Raw genomic sequence first — 19,215 nt, 5'->3', positions numbered from 1 at the left:
GTCGTTTGAGAGCAGACGAAGATGCTCTTGCCGATGCTGGATGTTTTTTATTTGTATTATCTAGGAAACCCATGCTAAGGTATGAAACATACACTCGTAGGCATTGTTCTGTTCGCTAAAGCCTTATTCCTGGACGCAGAAACGTTGTGCTTTTTGAAGTTTATTATTGTGCTTTGCCCTTTGACAACCTTACGTGACTCGTGCGTTTGGTAGCAGAAGATGGCTAAACTCTGCTTTTCTTGTTGGAAAACGGCTTTAAATTTTATCAGATCGCTCGATAAACACGTGTTGGTTTCTGACAGCTGATAACGTTAAACCACTGTTGCTCAAACTGATTTCTGATTGCATTTTTCTGAGTTTTTAGCATCGGCCGGCCGAGTCTGGAAAGCTCAAATTTCAGAAAAGTACTACTTGTATCTTTTGGCCTCAAAAATTTTCTTTTAAGTTGCCCATAGTTTTGAAAACAGATTTTGAAAGAAGAGATAACGCTCTTTAACGTGGTATAAGACTCGTTACTGAAATCGAGGTACCAGTTGACGATTTTGGGCTTTGAAATTTGCCATTTTTTCATTGAACGAAAACGTTCAAACTATTGAAAATAATGAAAAATCTCCAAAATATTACATTTTCGTTCAAACTGAGTAAATCACCACTTAAAATGTGTGCAATTATGTACTCTTCTGAATAAGTTATTTGTTGTTCGCATTACAATGGATTTGAATTTTACAACGATTTTTTTGTGACACAAGGTCTCGGGCCTGGAAAACCCGGTCCGAGAGCCGCGAAACCAATAACCCCCCCGTAGGTGAAAAATAATTATCGGATCGAAGTAAAAATTACATTTATGTTAATAGCTTACCTAGTGCTACTTTGTGAATTTTTTTGAGAATTTTCGGTTTTTCACTTTTGTAGACCTCTGGTCGATATTTACTGACATCCGCTCTTAATGGTGAAACTTTACAACAGTTCCAGTCCGTGGCTGCTGACTGCCCGGGTGATATGGCTTTGCGCATGCGCACGTTACTGGCCAGGTCGTGGGTTGGTATCCGAGAGTGTCACTTGCTATTTAAATTTTTGTTTAAGTTATTACAGTTCCCTAAGCGCGTCCCCTTATAAAGCGCGCGAAGAATGAACACAGTATGTCCTCCACCTACGTTTTCCCGCCAATATCCGATGGCGACTTACGCGTTTTCAAAGAAGCCGATTTGATTAGTTTCATGATTAAAACCCACTCAAAGTCGTCGTCTTGTAAGTCACAAAATTACATAAAATAGACGTGAGCGATTACACTACCTTCAAATTTGTTTGGTCAACTAACAATTTTCTGTACTGTACAAGTCCAACAGCCTCCAATTCTCATTCGGTGTGGTTCTAGGTTGGAAAACTAAACTTGGTTCATGCCAGGAAAATACCTCATTTTTCAATATGATAGCTTTTGCCGTAAGCCATCGACGATAGTTAAAGTCACGTACTTAACAAACTGTGTTCGTAACACTGTTAAACCTCCTGTATAAGGACGCCACCCAAGGGAAACGGAAAAAGCCAAGTGTCCGCATTACAAAGGTTTACGTATTTTAAAGGTGAAACTTAACTGTCCGTAAAAGAGAAATGTCTGTATAACAAAGGCGTTTGTAAGAAGAGGCTTGACTGCAATAAGTTTTGAGAAGGACAACATTTGCGTCAGTACGGAAAAAGATAGTATTCCGGTTGTCTCTTTGCTTTATTTCAATGCAAATGTCCTAGTCCATAACGCTCTCATAATTAGGATGCATCAGTATCCACATCCTGGATCGGTGTGTGGCCGAATGAGGGGGGGGGGGGGGGAGGGGGGGGTCGTGTATGGATATTTGTTGACAATAGTGGAGTAGTTATCGACAAGTTGTTTTTGCTTTAGGACATAGAACGTCATTTAAATCAAGTGATTACCTCTCCGAAGGGGTTAGAGCATTGAAAATGTTCATAGTTGCGTATCCACAGAGACAGACCGTGGAGTGGTCTCTTGAAGATCTGGATCAGCAAAAAGCTTAGATTAAAGATATGTATAATTTGAATGTATAATTTGAACGTCCATGCAATTACCTCAGCCCGGAGATTCCTTCTGATTATAGCCTTTTTATACCTGTGACAACATTTTGTATAGTGGCAAAATAAATTGAAAGTTAAGTTGTTCCGTCAAAATAGAATACCATCACGTAACTGACTCAACTGTTTGACATACTCTCCTGAAGCATTCACCGCAATGAACTTGATGCGGAATACATTTACATAGCCAACTGAAAACACTATGGCTATTACTGTTTTTTTTTTTTTTTTTATGGCAAGCATCTTCGATGACTTCGATATTTTTTAAATCGAATCCAGGCAGTCTACTTGTTTTTTAAGTAATATGTATACCCTAAATACAAGGATAATGACATCTTACGACTAAGGATGAATGCAGGAAGTCTGTTTTTCTTGACAAAATAAATGACGCGGTACGACATAAGTGGCCAGTGACACGCGGCTCAACCTTTGTTGCTCAAGAAGTGAAATAACGCAGCTCTTGTTGTTCAACAATCAACTTGTTGAACGCATGAACCCAATAGAGCCTTTCTCATTCTCGTTTGACACGATTCTAACATTCAACATGGCATGATGCACTGTTAACCCTTTAAACTCTAATACCAGAATCTAGATTCTCATTTGTTGCCCCAATACATTCGCAAAAACGCCCAGGAGTCCACTGTAGATCAGCCGTAAGGAATCTTGACTAGTACCCAAAAGGTCAAATGTTCCGTTCCACTCCAGCTGGAAGAACTCTGACTCCATTTGCTTTTCTCACTAGCAGAAAAACAGAATCATTCTCATTGAATAAAAACAGTCTTGCTTGTTTATTATGTCTAGAAATATAAAACCAAAATTCTGCTAACCCTATTGGGGCGGAGCCCCTTCGAGCCTATAAAAACAGGCTTAAACAACCCTCAATTGCTCCAAATCCGTGGTTTGCGTTCTACACGTGTTCGGCAATCTAACTGATTGTCTTAAGCGTGACTTCCGACATAGTAAATAAAGTACCCTACCTATATTTTTAATGGCCTTTATATTTGACAAACATATTTTCAGTTGAGACAGATCTTAAGATAAAGCCAAGTTGTTATGGTTAAAGGAGAGTTAGTGGTATTTCAGCTAATACCATGTTTTCAATTAGTACTCTGCATATGTCATGGTGTTATGTTTTTAGACATAAAAGTTTAAATAAGTATAAATTTAAAGGGTATTAGTTACAATACGAGGTTTGATATTTTGGCGTATGTGGTTCTTAGCTACTGCGCAATAAACCTCAATGCATTTGGAGCTGCTCCCAATATTATGACTTAACGAGAAATGTTTTGAGTAGATATTGTAATTATATTACGCTATATTTAGGTAATCAGTTATTCCGAGGTTTCTATCGGAAATGGGTAAATGAAAAACAAAGCCAAAAAAACTTAGACATCTTAATCGCTAAATAGATTTGTGTGTTAATCATAAAATATGAAGACTAACAGTTGCTACCCCTTGTAGTGAAATTACATGTGGCATTAAAAAAATGGCTTTTCGTCCCAGTTTTCAACTTCCTATCCGCCATCAACTGTCATCTTACTTGATCCTTTCTGCTGTGCCAATAGCAGTTTAACCCTTTCAACCTTAAGATCAAAATTTGAATTTTCATTTGTTGCCCTATTCATTTCCTACAGAAGTAGTGGGAGAAGTTGATAAAATATCAAGCAAATACATCTTGTTTGATCATGTCCGTAATTCTCATGACCACTCTGTTTTACAAAGCATTGATATTACAAGGAGAAATTTGATGCTGATCAGTCTTAGAGCTTAAAGGGTTAAACAGAAAGTTAAAGGAAACTGATCCAGATTTGCTTTTTTGTTGTAAAATGATTTTTGCAACAAGAAAAGGAATGAAAATTTCATCTTTGAGTTAAAAGTTAGCACTAACTTTCAACATGGCAAACAGCACAAGAAATTATTACTCAGTAGCTTTAATTCCATGATATATTTATTTCAATTTAGTCCACAGTAAAAGATGAAAGATATACCACCACATAGAACCTCGTGGGAGAATTGGAAATGAGTCAGGGAATACACACAGCATAGCTAGGACGAGATGGTAAGTTCCAGTTTTATTAAGAATTTGTGCAAAATACATTATATGGAACAAAATAGTTTGGAACTACATAACTTTATATTCTTAGTACATTTAGTCTTAAATTGAAATTCTAAAATTATCAAGCCCCAACAAACGTTGCTTGTAAAAGAGATAGATATCTTGATATCTTTAGTAATGCTTTACTAGATATGTATACATCTGATATAAAATGCCCCTCACAATGCAAAATGGATTCTTTCAAAAACGATGCCCATCTGTAGCCAAAGTCAAACTTCAAGAGAAATACCACATTTTTATGATTTTAAGAATGGCTTCCCAAAAGGTTTCACTTAAAAGGACACACCACAGTATTTTATTACAGACACTTCTAAATGTTTCTACGATTGGCGCTATTTGTGCATAATTAACCCTTGGCGACGAAAGGGTAGCACTTTGTGAAGTACATACAGGCCACATCCACATTAAGTAGGAGGTGTTTTCAAACGAAAACGTAATATTAAGTACTGTATGTTTGGCTAAACAGGAAATACGCGAACGCCCGGGCCTACCCAGACTCACAGGGGGTGGTTTCAGTTCTAATTCGTCCGTGTCGTCTGAAATTAAGCGTCAAGAAAGTATAAAACTATAAATTTAGCAATTCAGAGGACATGTGCATGCCACATTAAGAAGAACACTTTCTTGATGCTTCCCCATTGATTGCCAATTCTCAACATAACGTCAACTTCCAGCAAGCATCGCGGGTGTTTTTGGGCAAAACATGTTATAGAAAGCATTGATGTCGAAGTCCTGGTTACATTGAATAATCATGCATGAGATAAACGGATGACTCTCGCTTACTATACATAGACAAGGGGGGGGGGGGGAGGGATGAGGTTCTGGAAACCCCATGAACCCTCCCTTGGGTACACTCCTGGCTCAGTGTGGTTGTGAACAAACAAAATGCATCTTTAAAAAAAAAAAAAGAAAAGGGCGATACGTGTTAATGAGCCATTAATTTACCTTGCTATAACTTACAGCAATGCATGAATAACGCTTTTAAATACTAGTCTATGAGGCGTATCACACCTCTTCTTACGAAAAATACAGATATGTGCAAAGTATTATTAACGAGTATCAATAGCAACCGTTATAAATAAACTTAACTATCTTAAAAATAATGTTGGTACGCACGCGCATATTTATCTATTTATTCATTTATTTATTAAATCACCAACAGAAAAAGGAAAAACGGTTACTAACCTTGACCTTTTTTTACTTGTTACTTGTTACAAAACAATTTCGCAAACGTTTTAACTTAAAATTATCCAGAGAATTATTGTGATATTTCTGCGTGGTCCGAGGCGGTACAGTCAAACACTCGTTAGAGTGTCACATTGGTATTCAAACACCTCTGTAGATGGTTAAAAGCCTTTGGCTTTGCGTCGTTTAACAATCCATTACTTGACTTTTTAGACTTTGCTGACGAAACAACACTTGTGTGTTACTGTAATATAACATACATATTAACGACAATTATATATCTACATCTACATTAATTTTTGTCGTAAGGTCGTTAGACATCACACCAACGATTTATATATTTTTTCTCTATGCTAAGAATTTGAAACTGGCCAAAATTCCTGCGAAAAAGACTTTTTTATACAAGCACCCCACACTTTGTTCAAAAAAATAAAAAAGAACTGAAAAAATTCTTAATAACGTACGCCCGTTCAATTATACTACCGACAATATTTAACAAAACGAATATATTTAGTAAACTATGGCTAAAAAAGCCACAGTTGCAACGAGAAAAACGGTGTACAAATCAACGGTTTTCTGGGAAGGAAAATATTTAACATAAACAGTCCAGACTATAAACAAATATATTGTCATCTTCCCAGAATTCCATTGTTCGTAATGAATATTACATACACTCAATAAAATCCATAATCTTTCACTTAATTAAAGACCTACTAATTCGAATTAACAAATCGTCGATAATGTTCCATGGTCTATACTCTTATCGATCAAAGAAATGACGTCAAAACTCGAAGGGAAACCACGAGTCGCAGGCGAGTGAGGTTTCACTGCAGAGTTTTTAACATCAATTTCCGTTGAAGCTTCTCGGAAATCTCGCGCGTAAGAAAGAGGGAAACAAATTTTGCCACTAGCCTCTCATTTCCATGGTTCATACCCTCATTGAGCGTAGCTCTCGAACAATAAGCGCACGAGAAATTCCTCTTACATCATTTACCAGCTTTTTGTCACTACTATACAGAAACGAGAACCCGTGTTACTCGATTTCTTGACTGAACATGTTCTGTAGTAAATCCTCCAGATCATCGGTGTTCACTTCCCGAGGGTCACGGGGAGGTGGCGGGTTCTGCGGGGGTCGCTCATTGAACCAATCTAAACCATTCCGAGTTAGATTTTGAATGGTTACATTTCGGTCTTGTATCCCATCTATCTCCTTCTCCATTTTGAGTTGCTGGGATATTCGCATTGCCTCTTCAAGGACTGTAGTGGCTATATAGATGAGAAGAATAAAATGCGAAATGATATCAAAAAGGCCATCGATTCAATGGTGCACCTCACCATCCGTGAATCGGGTACTTTCATGACAAGGGCTACTACTTGTTATATGGTACTCGTCTGACAAAGTAGAGATTCTGTAATTGTATATATAGTGTTAAACTTATAAATAACCTTGGTGCAATTACGGGTGAAACGTTTCTTGGAAAGAGCATGTAGTTCAATGGGTGAAAGGATCTGCCTCAGTTCTAAATTAGCATTATGGCTTCGCGCTCGAAACGGTCTACCAAAGTCTGCTTGTACTACATTATATAACACGATGGTACTGCCTTTATTTTAATTGGTCGTTTGGGACAGTTGGATAGCTGTCGCCAGGGTGGTAAATCCTACTTAAACAAACTTAATCGCCGTTCTGCATTTATAATCGAGAGCCGTGCTGTCGAGTCTGAAGAACTGTCTACTGTTTTCGGCTGGCCACATCTACAAGCGCTCTTTAACTTCCTGGTTTATCAATGAAATAGCACCTTCTTATCTACTGAGTAATTTGGGCGCGCTCACCAAATCCACTCTGACTTCACCAGACAACGTGATCAGTTTTGGCTGCCTTTAGCAAAAACCACCAAATACCAGGGCAGTTGCAAGTGCCTATAATTCACTTCCCTATTAATATAAGATCTGAAACGGACTCCTTTAAAGCCCATCACAGGCAAATAAATGTAAAGTGTACCTTTTTGAAAATCTGTAGCTCTCTGCTGTTGCGTTATATCCATCCTTTCCCTCGTAGCTCGACGAATGTAGTAGTCAGCTTTACCTATGAGGAATGTGGCTTCCAGCCTCTTGGGAGAATGGGGAAGTAGGTTTTTCTCGAACTTCTGAATGGCTTCATCAGCTTTGGCAAGTTTCGTCTCAGTGACAAGTTTCCTACAAAGACAAAAAATTTCGTTTCATGTGCAACCGTGAAATTCGTCAATCATTGGTCAGAAGATGCAACGCTTCTCTCAAGCAAAGGATATTTAGGCGTGTAAGTCTGTGCCAGAATCTCAGAGTCCCCACGCCGTTTTTTCTTTTTTCGATCGTCTTTCCCCGCTTTCTTGAAGCCTGGAACAGGCTACTGCAGACAAGGAGAGCATTTATTCTGAGGGCGAGAAGCCAGTATAGAACGGTGTGTTTTAGTTGGGTGTTTTCAATGAAAGCCCAATGGTACGAACCTCAGATCTGGAAAAGCCGAGCGAGATGTCTTCAAAAAGTACGTGATCATTCTGTTGTAGCTCCTTATGACACATCTCAGTGTTTCATTTTCTCTCTGCTGCGACCAAATTCCCGCCACCTCTTCAAAGAGTCTCTCCACTTTCCGTTCTTCTTCAGGTGTCAGGTCGAATGTAGCTGATTTTTCCGCCATTAAGGCAGCCGCGTTGTATCTGTTAACAGCGGTTTCTTCACTCAAGGAAGCAGGCTCCAAGCACTACAGACAAATTAAAGAGCAGTGTTGGTTTTAAGAAAACGCAAACCCCGAGAAAGATGTTTTTCCAGCCAGCGACACAGGCGACTCGGAAGAAATAAGGGTGCAAGGGTGGCGCAGTGCTGAGAGCACTCGCCTCCCACCAATGTGGCCCGGGTTCGAATCCTGGCGTCGACGCCATATGTGGGTTTAGTTTGTTGTTGTTCCAATTCGATGTGGAACGCACGGACACGTTTCAACGAGTTCTCATGAACTCCTAAGTGCTCCGTGGGTAAACAAATTACAATTTCCAAAACATTTATAATATAAAGACTCTTTACCTTTACCTTTATCTTAAAACATGCCAAACCTCATCCGAGGTTTGACGATCTGGTGGGTGCGAGTAGTTATTCAGCTAATTCGTGCATTAACCTGAAAAAATTTTACACAGGAAAAACGAACTGTAAACGCTTTTTTTGAAGTTAATTACCTCAGAGGATCTTTCCATAAATTCGTCGGCTTTGTCGAATTCTTTTCTTTGCCGGTACACAGCAGAGATTATGTAAAAAGCTTTCGTCATGAGAAATGGCCAGTTTCCTGAATTATGACGCATTGCTCGAGCGTGGACCTCCCAACATTTTTCCAGACAATCCTCCATTTTGTTTTGCCCAAAATAAATAATTGCTTCCTTGAGGAAAGAAAACACGAGCAGGGTTCAGTATTACATCCTGATATTCATTATGGACCTCGAAGTAATCTATCAAACACGAGTAGGAGTGTTTTAGTTGATCTCCAAACACCGAGAAGCACCCAATAATCATTTGATGAAACCCCGAGAATTATTGTATCAAACAAGAAAATGAGTGTTTCATCGGATATATAAACCCCGAGTTTTATTCAGTCAAACACGAGAAGGAGTGTTTCATTCGATATCCAAACACCGAAAAGTTATGTAATATCTAACAGGAGAATGAGTGTTTCATTGGATATACAAACCCCGAATATTATTCAATCAAACACGAAATGAGATTTTTCATCTGATATCAAACACCGAGGAGTAAAATATCAAACACGAGAACGAGTGTTTCATCTGATAACCAAATACCGAGAATTATTCTATCGAGCACGAGATGGGGTTTTTCATTTAAAATCAAAACATGGAGAAGTGATATATCAAACACATGAATGAGTACTTCATCTGATATCCAAACACAAAAAAGCACCTAATACTAATTTGATATCCAGACACTTGGATATATCAAACGCGAGAAGCAGTATGTCAGTTGTTATCTAAACCCAATCTCCCAATCCAGATTTTTTTAAAATCACCCATTGCCTCGACTTACACTTTACCTCGAGTAAAACAGCTGACAGTAGATCCTGATACCTGACTTTTCCGTTCACCTGGGCAACAAGTTTGCTTCGATCTCTCAGGAACTGATTGTACCTACCTAAAAAATTGAAGTGATGTTTTTCTTTAATTCCAGAAAAGTAGTATGATAGGACTACAAAGTATTGTAATACATAGTCCATAGGGGTAAGTGTTGTAATACATAGTACATAGGGGTGATCCCCTTTAGTATTTCATCTATTCTGGTCTCAGCCGTTTTTAATACAAGTGTTTCTGACACGTCTATCATTTCTTACCAAAGTTCATGCTACATATAATCGCCTTCCCCGGAAAACGCACTTATACAAAACAAGTTTAAAATGCTTTATACAAACCGTTATCGCCGAGGTTTTGAAAATGCATCCTGATGGCTTTGCCCATTTCGCCAGCGAGAACACCTAATAAGAAAATATGTATGTTGAATTGCTGCATTATATAATTTTTTGCGAGGACGTAGTGGGGGTGGGGGCGGTTAAGAATGGGGTAATTCGTGCAACTTCGGGTCGAGAGTGGGTTGGATACGATGGTCTATTAAGTCACGCGTGAAACTTTTCTTCCCTTAAGGCTCTGCGCTTTTCAATCTGCTCTTTGTTGAAAAGTACAGTTCCAAAATTTAAATAGTGGTGATTGCGTACATGAAAAGTAAGTAAAGAGAAGAATACTACACCAAACCCATAGTTTTACTGAAACCACTGGTTTCAGTCGATGAGATCTGGTTCCAAAAGAGGCCCAAAAGAGGGGACTGCCGTATACCTTGCATCTGAATTTTGGGCACTGGCTTTTCCACTTCTGTGATTGTTCTTCCGCTCTGAAAGTCGTACAGTTTGGAGCCTCTTTTGTGTGATTCAATGAAGAACTGATGCTCATCCAAAACTAGAGAAACAACAAAAACAAATACTATTGCAACTGGTACAAACGATACAGAGATATTTGTAGCTTACGTAGCTTAGCTAATGGCCCGTACTCATTGGCAGGATTTGCTTTAAAACGATCCAAATTTCGCCTGCTGGTGTAATGAACAAATAGGAAAAACAACCCAACACATTTTACAACACTTTCTTTCTTGAGGCCATTCCACTGTATGGTAATTTGGTAGTGAGCCCGAGGCTAGAACGAAGGGGAACTAAGCTCTTAGTGGTTTGGCCCAAATGTTCTAACGAACTGCTCAGCAATCAGGAACGCCCTTTTTCTCACATGGCACCAAGTTCTCCCCCTGGTAAAGACTGTGCTGCTATAATTGCACTGCGTCATTTTCAAAGGAAAGCTGGCTCTTTGGAAAGTTTTACAACGTATTGATCAGTCTTCTTAAGATTCATGCCCGCTGATTTATAAATACGTATTTGCTTGCGTTAAGAGTACCTTGCCAATCACGAGGGTCTACTCCTTTGCACAGCTTGATTCTAACAGCGTAGTGACATGGCATCTCATGTTTCACAGGCAGCATAAATACTAGATTTCCAGCATATGGTGGAAGTGGCTCATTCCTGCAGTCAACGCTGTGTGCCAACACAGAGCAGCAAGGCTCACTTAGTTCCGGCACAATACTGAATATTCTATCCCTCTGTAGAACAGAAAAAAAACAAAGTTATTTTAATTTTATTACAAATAATTCATATCCGTTTATTGTCAAGTACAGTGCCCTTTTGACAATAGGGACTTTACGATCCGACAAAGGCGACACTAATGAAAACGTCGCTGAAAAATAGACTTTGCGCCCTTTGAAAATTTTCCCCATTTAAACCAAGTCACTCAGTGACTTGAAAGTTGGGATGTTGGGTTGGAACTGAACAGAGGAGATCGCGTTCGAGTTCAGAGAAAGATATAGTAATATTTATCGCCTTGCCATTCCCATTCTCAAATCAACTCAAAATTTGGTCATCTCACGTCGTACCGTCGGTTGCATCAAAGCGTGTACACATGAGGAAAAAACATGTTCGAACTGGGTGCAAACATGACATGTTTTGCCGCCAAACATGTGAAGTTTGAAGTAAGCGGCTTTTGTCGACTTGATTTGTTGTCGCTCATCGAAATAATCTTTGCAAGAATTTTTAGAGGTCAAGAATAATTTCTGGCGGCAAGTGTGCTGTTTCTGAGCGAGAAATATGCCTGAAAGTTGAGAAAAATGAAATATGAACGGAACTCACTGATCAAAAACATATAAACAACTTACCTTTGGCGTGACAGTTTGCTTTAACGGCTGTCAAACTTCAAATGTTTGGCGGCAAAACACGTCATGTCTGGCACCCTAAGGGACGGACCATTAGAAAAGTTATGGGGGGGGGGGGAGGGGAATTTTCGAGCCTCAGGAATTTTTTTTCGCTATCAAATTCCTTGTATGAATTTTTTTTAGGCCATAGCATGGATATTTTTTAGGGTTAATTGGCGTGCAAGAATTTTTTTTCATTTAGTTTTCCCTTGCGCAATTTTTTTTTTTTGTACTTCTCCCGCCTCCCCCCCCCCCCCCCCATAAGTTTTCTAATGGTCCGTCCCTAATAGAACATGTTTTTTTTATCTCGTGTCCACGCTTAGATGCAACCGACGGTAGTTGTGCAGGGACGGCTAAGAAATGTACAAAAAAAGCGTGATGCACGCGCAGAGTTGTTGTTTTGGTCAGATAAACCTGTTAAGGCAGGATTGGGGAGGGGTGGGAAAGGGGAGAGGAGAGGAGGGGGAGGGTTAGTTTGATGGTCCAAAGTAGTGACGCATCCAGTTAACAGTTCATGTAATGGTCGTTTCATTATCAGTGCGAGCTTCACTCTCTTTGAGCCCATAAAGAATCGCGTAAAATTTGTATGGATACTAAAGAAACGTGGAAGTATCTTAACGTACTGGATTTTCGTTCTTTTGCTTCCAAATTGAAAATTTAAGTGATTTGCATGTTTTAAACCAAGCGAACACAAAATCACTCAAATTCGCATGGTCGACAACGATGTACCAAAGATATGAAAAATACTTTGTAGACTTCGTCGCTACACTTTAAACAGCTCAAAATGCCCAGTATTGAGCGATTAACATATCTGGTAAATAATAACAGTAAAACCCGACATTTAAATAAAGCTTGAAACAGTTACTCAAACCAATTGTGTGGGTTCCCTATGCTTAAACGTTTCCTACCGTGATATGAATCTGATGGAAGTCTGGTGTCGCATTGCATTCCCAGATTTCTTTCGTTTCTTCGTCCTTGACCGCAACAACAAACTGCACCACCAGGAAGGGGTAAGGGGATAATGTCACGTACGGATGTACAGGATATCCATTTGATTGGCTAAAACGAATGTCGTCTGACAGCTGTCTGCATTGGTGTAGAATCTCGATACGGGCGCTTTTTGGCCTGAACGTAGTTGTTGTTGCATGGGGATCTTTTAAAAGTAAAATAGACAGAAGATGTTAAATTTAACACCATTGCTCGCCCCATCTTTGCAATTATCCTCGCATGCAGTAAAAGGAACAAAAGGGATAGACCTTTTCAAGGGATTTTTCAACTTTTGACACGGACAAGTTCGGGAAAATCCGTCGACACCACAGAAAAGAGCACCTTAAAATTAATAAAATCGCCAAGTATGAAAGTGATTTGTTGAAAACTAATGAAGATACAGCTCCTCAAAGTTGCGACATTTTACAGACGTTTGTAACGTCTGTAAAATTTCGCAACTTTGAGGAACTATAGAGCGTTATCACGTGACGTCACGGCGGCCATATTGGTGTTCCAAATCAATCCTGTAGGAGTTGATCTCTTTTCTTATGTAAACACTTTCTTCTGTTCCCATAAATTTGCATAGACGCTGGTCACGTGAGTGAAAACGCTCTATATTTTCGCTCGCTAGTGACGTATCACTTTCAAATTTGGCAATTTTACTAATTTTAAGGAGCTCTTTTCAGTGATGTCGACGGATTTTCCCAAACTGGTCCATAAAAAAGTTGAAAAAAACCGTCAAAAGGTCTATTGTAAGCAAAAAAAATTAAATATAGGGTGTTTTCATATGACGTCACGGCGGCCATATTGGCGTCCCAAAACAATGAATCGGCGGCCATGTTGGTGTCCCAAACCAATCCTCTGGGAGTTGAACTCTTTTCTTATGCAAACGCTTTCTTTTGTTCCAATAAATTTGAATGGATGCTGGCCACGTGAGTGAAAACACTACAGGTAAAACCACAGCGACAAATCAGTGTGGTCAGCGGATCTTGCATAGACCTGGATCACTAAAATCTCCAGTATCAAATTTAAAAAAAAAAAGGCAGTAAACTGATCCGTACGGCAGGGCGAGCAAGAGGAAAAATATAAAACAAGAAAACAACAATAAAATGGTGGATCAGTTTACCACCGTAGCGACGGCAACCGAAGCGTCACCGATATAGTGATTCGCGTCTTTCAAACCTATACGGCGATTATTCCAACACGCTCAATTTGGGAGTTGATGTCTTTGGCCCTGCATCCATCCAAGTTCAGCAGTAGAATGAGAAATATAAATTTTTCATTGTTTTGTTTACGTTCTCCGTTAAAGGTGGTATTACGTCGTATTACATTGTCAGGTGATGTTCAAAGCTCCCTTCTAGTGATAAATTATTACAACCCGAGCAAGGAGTGCGGAAAAATGTGGACGGGGCGACGCTTTTCAAAAGAGTCCATTACGTGTATAAAAATAACATCAATTGACTATTTTCCAATTCCCCATAATACACTCTGTCTGCCCCCCAAATTTCGCATAACTTATTGTCTTAAAATGCTCTTGGGAAAATGCAATACTCCCAGGAGCATTTAAAAACAATGGTTTTTCAAAATTTGGGGGGCAAACAGAGTGTATTATGGGAAATTGGAAAATAGAGAATTTAAGATGATTTATTTTTAGCTCGCAAAAGAGACTCGAAACTAGATTATGTCCCTATTAGGGGAATCCCCGACATGTCATCAACTTAATTAATTGCATTGCAAATGTTTTACAAATTCATATTTTTAGAAAAATGGCTTGTGTTCAACATGAAAGAAAATCAATTCAAGAGGTACTAGTACTCCTTTCAAACTAAAAACAAGGAAAACCGAAAATAAAAAAAGGTATATGGACGTCGGAGAGATTATTTAATTATAAACAAGTCCGTAGAATGGCCTCCCCTGCCCTCCGAACTCTGTTGACAATAAAAACGGTGAAGTAATTGAAAATTGCCGTGGGCTTGAACGCAGTTTTCATTTATTTTTTTGTTGGTTTCAAAAATTTGAATTGTCCCGTGTTATTCCAGCATGTCTTTAATTTTCACTTTGTTTTTGATCATCACTCGCGCTAAGATAATTAAAAGTACCCGCCTAAGCATGCGAAACCACATAATCTGAATATCGTATTTGCGATCGATGAACGCACTGTAATCATAAATTCGTGAGATATATTATATTATTTTTCTACGAAAACTCTCTAGTTTTTATCATAGAAAGGACTTTAAAATCGAGGAAAAACGAGAAAACGGCGTAATTTTAGCACAGAGTCAGAGATAGGGTAATGATAACCCCCAAAAAACAAATACATTTGGATTTATTTGATTATGGTCATTTCACACTTGCAGTGGTTCCGGTTTGAAACTGAAAACGATCACGCGACTATAACTGTACTCAGTACTAACAATATACTTTGCAACGGGTCTCCGAAGAGGTCAGTAAAATATTAGGAAAGTTCGATCATTGAACGAAAGGCCTTCTAATTTCTCCTTGACAAATTAACCATGAGTTTCTCAGTCGGAAATCTAGTAATACGTTTGAAGTTTATGTTTTCCGCTTTGAAACTGAAATCGATCACGCCACTATAACTGTATTGCTATATACTGTCAGTACTGTCAATATACTTTGCAAGCGGTCTCCGAAAAGGCAAATATTAGGAAAGTTCGATCATTGAACGAAAGGCCTTCAAATTTCCCTTTAACAAATTAACTATGAGCTTCTCAGTTGAGAAATCTAGTAATACGTTTGATGTTTAGAGAGAAAAGTCGATGTTTGTGTTTCGCCGTCAAAATAATTTCGCAAGTTAAATGATATGCGATATTTCAGGTTCCCTATTTTGCTCGTATAACTCCTTGTGCCTACACGTTCTTTTGTCGCCAATGGATTTTCGAAAATCTAAAGCGGGAAGGTTGTACATGTACAACTCACCATGAATGGTTTCTTGCACGCTGAGATTACAAATGTTTACCGCGGCGGCCATCGATATTTTTCGAAGCTCTTCCAATAAAAGTATGGTTCTCTGCTCCCTTTCCTCTGTTTCAAAGTTGTAACGGTAAATATATCGGAGGAGGACAAGAGAAACACGGCCAAAGCGTTTGTCTACATGGTCGCGTCTTTCGCGTGGAATATCGATCGCTTTCGGTGTTCTTTCGCCTAGACAAACGTATGTCACGTGACTGTTCAGGGACACCATTACGTCACTAAACAGTGAGTTTTGAGGTCTAAAATCGCTCCTTAAAACGTCCCAGATCTTGGCTCTGCCGTGCTTTTGCGCACGGCAGAAGCACGACGTCTGAACTGGGCCTAAGTGTCACCGATAAAGTGATTCGCGTTCTTTCAAACCAGATGGCGATTATTCCAGCACGCTCAATTTGTTAAAAATAGGAATATTTTCTGGGAGTTGATGTCTGTGACACTGCATCCAAGTTCAGCAGTAGAATGAGAAAGAGAAATTTTTCATCGTTTGTTTACTTTCTCCGCAAAAGGTGGTATTACGTCGTATCACGTTGTCGGGTAATGTCCAAAAAGTGTGACCCTTTTTGACGGCCTTGCTGTCGTTTTGGTTATGGTTGGATTAAAGCTCCCTAGTAGTGATAAATTATTACAGCCCGAGCAAGGAGTACTGAAAAATATGGACGGGGCGACGCTTTTCAAAAGAGTCCAACACGTGTATAAAAATAACATCAAGTTAAGACAGTTAAGACGATTTATTTGTTTGTTTTAAGACGACAGGAGCAGCCCCAAAGGAGACTGGAAACTAGATTATGTCACTATTAGGGGAATCCCCGACGAGTCATCAACTAATTGCATTCCAAATGTTTTAAAATATATATTTTTAGAAAAATGCCTTGTGTGCCACATGAAAGAAAATCGATTAAAGAGGTAGTCCGTTCAAACTGAAAACAAGGTAAACGGAAAGCAAATAAAGGTATATGGACATTGGAGAGATTATTTAAAATTAAACAAGTCAATAGAATACCCACTCCACCCCCCCAGCCCTCCGTACGCTGTTGACAATAAAGACGGTGAAGTAATTGAAAATTGCCTTGGGCTTGAACGCAGTTTTCATTTATTTTTTCTTGGTTTCAAAAACTTGAATTGTCCCGTGTCATTCCAGCTAGATGCATGTCTTTAATTTTCACTTTGTTTTTCATCATCACTCACGCTAAGATAATTAAAAGTACCCGCCTGAGCATGCGAAACCACATAATCTGAATATCGTATTTGCCATCGATGAGCGCACTGTATTCATAAATTCGTGAGATATATATTATTTTCTACGAAAGCTCTCTAGTTTTTATCATAGACAGGACTTTAAAATCGAGGAAAAACGAGAAAACGGCGTAATTTTAGCAGGGAGTCGGAGATAGAGTAATGATAACCCCCAAAAAACCAAATACATTTGGATTTATTTGATTATGGTCATTTCACACTTTCAGTGGTTCCGATTCGAAACTGAAATCGATCACGCGACTGTAACTGTATTGCTATATACTGTCAATATACTTTGCAAGCGGTCTCCGAAGAGGTCAGTAAAATATAAGGAAAGTTCGATCATTGAACGAAAGGCCTTCTAATTTCTCCTTGACAAATTAACCATGAGTTTCTCAGTCGAGAAATCTAGTAATACGTTTGAAGTTTAGAGAGAAAAGTCGATGTTTGTCTTGACAAGAACACTTGTACTTAGGCGGTTTCGCCGTCAAAATAATTTCGCGAGTTAAATTGTATGCGATATTTCAGGTTCCCTATTTTGGTCGTATAACTCCTTGTGCCTACAGGTTCTTTTGTCGCACATGGATTTTCGAAAATCAAAAGCGGGAAGGTTGTACATGTACAACTCACCATGAATGGTTTCTTGCACGCTGAGATTACAAATGTTTGCCGCGGCGGCCATCGATTTTTTTCGAAGCTCCTCCGATAAAAGTGTGGTTCTCTGCTCCCTTTCCCCTGTTTCAAAGTTGTAACGGTAAATATATCGAAGGAGGACAAGAGAACCACGGCCAAAGTGTTAGTTTACATCGTCGCGTCTTTCGCGTGGAATATAAATATAAACATATGTCACGTGACTATTCAGGGAATTACCACTACGTCACTACTTCACGTTGAACGTAATGAAGGAGTGGGTAAATTGACCGCTTGCAGGTCACCTTAACAGTGAGTTTTGAGGTCTAAATAACTCCTTAAAACGTGGCAGATCTTGGCTCTGAACTAAATAACTAACGCTGACTGATCGCGAGGTATGCTTGACCGATAAATAATTTTGGGACGTATCAGTGCGAGTCCCATCTTTCTGAGTTAAAGCCCCAATACATGTCAAGCCGGCCTTATCATTGTAGCTTTGATACATGTCAATACCTTTTGTTTTGTCAATGATGGTGCCCGTAAACTCACCTGATACTCAGACTAAGAATAGGGAGGATGACTGCGGCGCGAAATTTTAAATTACGGAAGTTCAAATCCTGTTATCATTGGGTTGGGAGGCCTTCCCACTAGTCTCCTTCGCAGCCGTTTTTAGGGTCGTCACGCACCGCTCCTTTTGTTTCTTTTGTTTTGCTCAGTTGCCATGGGTTACCATCATTATTCTATTATTTTATTATAGAGTATTATTACCATTTTCATTATCACCCTTATTGTTGTTGTTATTATTATTATTATTATTATTATTATTATTATCAGTTTGAATTATTTTTAGATAGTTTTATTTTTTTTATTAACTTTTTGATGCTTTTTATAATTGTTATTAGTAGTTTTTAGATAGTCATTTTACGACAATTTCTCTTTCGTACACAAGAAGAATGTACATAGGGTATATATTTTAATATTCATATTCTTGAATCTGTAAATAGTCTATTTTTTTGAATCTATGAATAAAGTTTTTTTATTATTATTATTATTATTATTATTATTTTCCTCTTTTCATTTTCTTTTCCCAGAAATGATGGTAAGCCTAATGAGCCTACTTAATCAAGACACTTAAAATATTTTGTTGACATCGATTCAGGAAAATGCTAATAAATTACTGAGCAATTCAATTGACGTAGAATTTCAGATGTCTGCCAATGTTATCATATCAGGTCGCGCGACCTCGAGCATCAGGATCAGAAATGCTACAAATTGCGGCAGATTCGTTTCTTCGTACCAGTTACGTAACTCACGCCAATCTTTAGCCGGCCTAGCGCACGTGCGTGAAAGGTATCCTTCAGATTGACCCCTCTGTGCTGTGACGGGGTGTTCAATGTTATGCGAGGTTATCCGAAACGGGGTCGTGATTTCTCGTTAATTCCAATATAAACAGATCAAGGAAAAAACAGGCGTTTTTACTGTACTAGAAAAAGGTTTACATTTTTTGAGGTTTCTTTTTACTCCAAAATAGTGTCAGAGTTTCAAACCCTCCCCTCCCCTCCCCGATACCATAAAGTGATGATTAAAAAAGGGCCGTAGTGCGTGAAAGGCACGTGGACAATCAAATGCACACTAATAGGTTGGAGACATGTGGAGAGGGATGAATTTTGTCTACTATACACAGTTAATAT

The 19,215-nt window shown here is 38.9% G+C and overlaps 1 protein-coding gene across 1 annotated transcript; it reads right to left on the bottom strand.

The window, feature by feature from the left end:
* Nucleotides 1–5,829: 5,829 nt before the first annotated feature.
* Nucleotides 5,830–15,875, bottom strand: LOC140924041 (uncharacterized). The gene is made up of 10 exons (XM_073374043.1): nt 15,611–15,875; nt 12,595–12,839; nt 10,840–11,041; nt 10,234–10,353; nt 9,816–9,878; nt 9,444–9,541; nt 8,581–8,778; nt 7,861–8,114; nt 7,380–7,573; nt 5,830–6,646 (listed from the first exon to the last, which is right to left on the bottom strand). Exons 1-10 carry the CDS (start codon nt 15,873–15,875, stop codon nt 6,414–6,416), a joined length of 1,872 nt encoding a protein of 623 aa, XP_073230144.1. The 3' UTR covers nt 5,830–6,413.
* Between the last annotated feature and the right edge of the window lie 3,340 nt (nt 15,876–19,215).

This window comes from Porites lutea, chromosome 14 (genome assembly GCF_958299795.1).
Source record: "Porites lutea chromosome 14, jaPorLute2.1, whole genome shotgun sequence".
NCBI lineage: Eukaryota > Metazoa > Cnidaria > Anthozoa > Scleractinia > Poritidae > Porites > Porites lutea.
The sequence above is the reverse complement of the archived record's forward strand: the minus strand, read 5'-3'. Positions and strand labels throughout refer to the sequence as shown.

Coding starts and splice junctions, on each gene's coding strand:
- LOC140924041 (XM_073374043.1), bottom strand. CDS start 15,875: ATGGTGTCCCTGAACAGTCACGTGACATACGTTTGTCTAGGCGAAAGA. Junction 12,840..15,610: donor CGTGCAAGAAACCATTCATG/GTGAGTTGTACA, acceptor TACTTTTAAAAG/ATCCCCATGCAACAACAACT. Junction 8,115..8,580: donor TTATGGAAAGATCCTCTGAG/GTAATTAACTTC, acceptor ATTTGTCTGTAG/TGCTTGGAGCCTGCTTCCTT.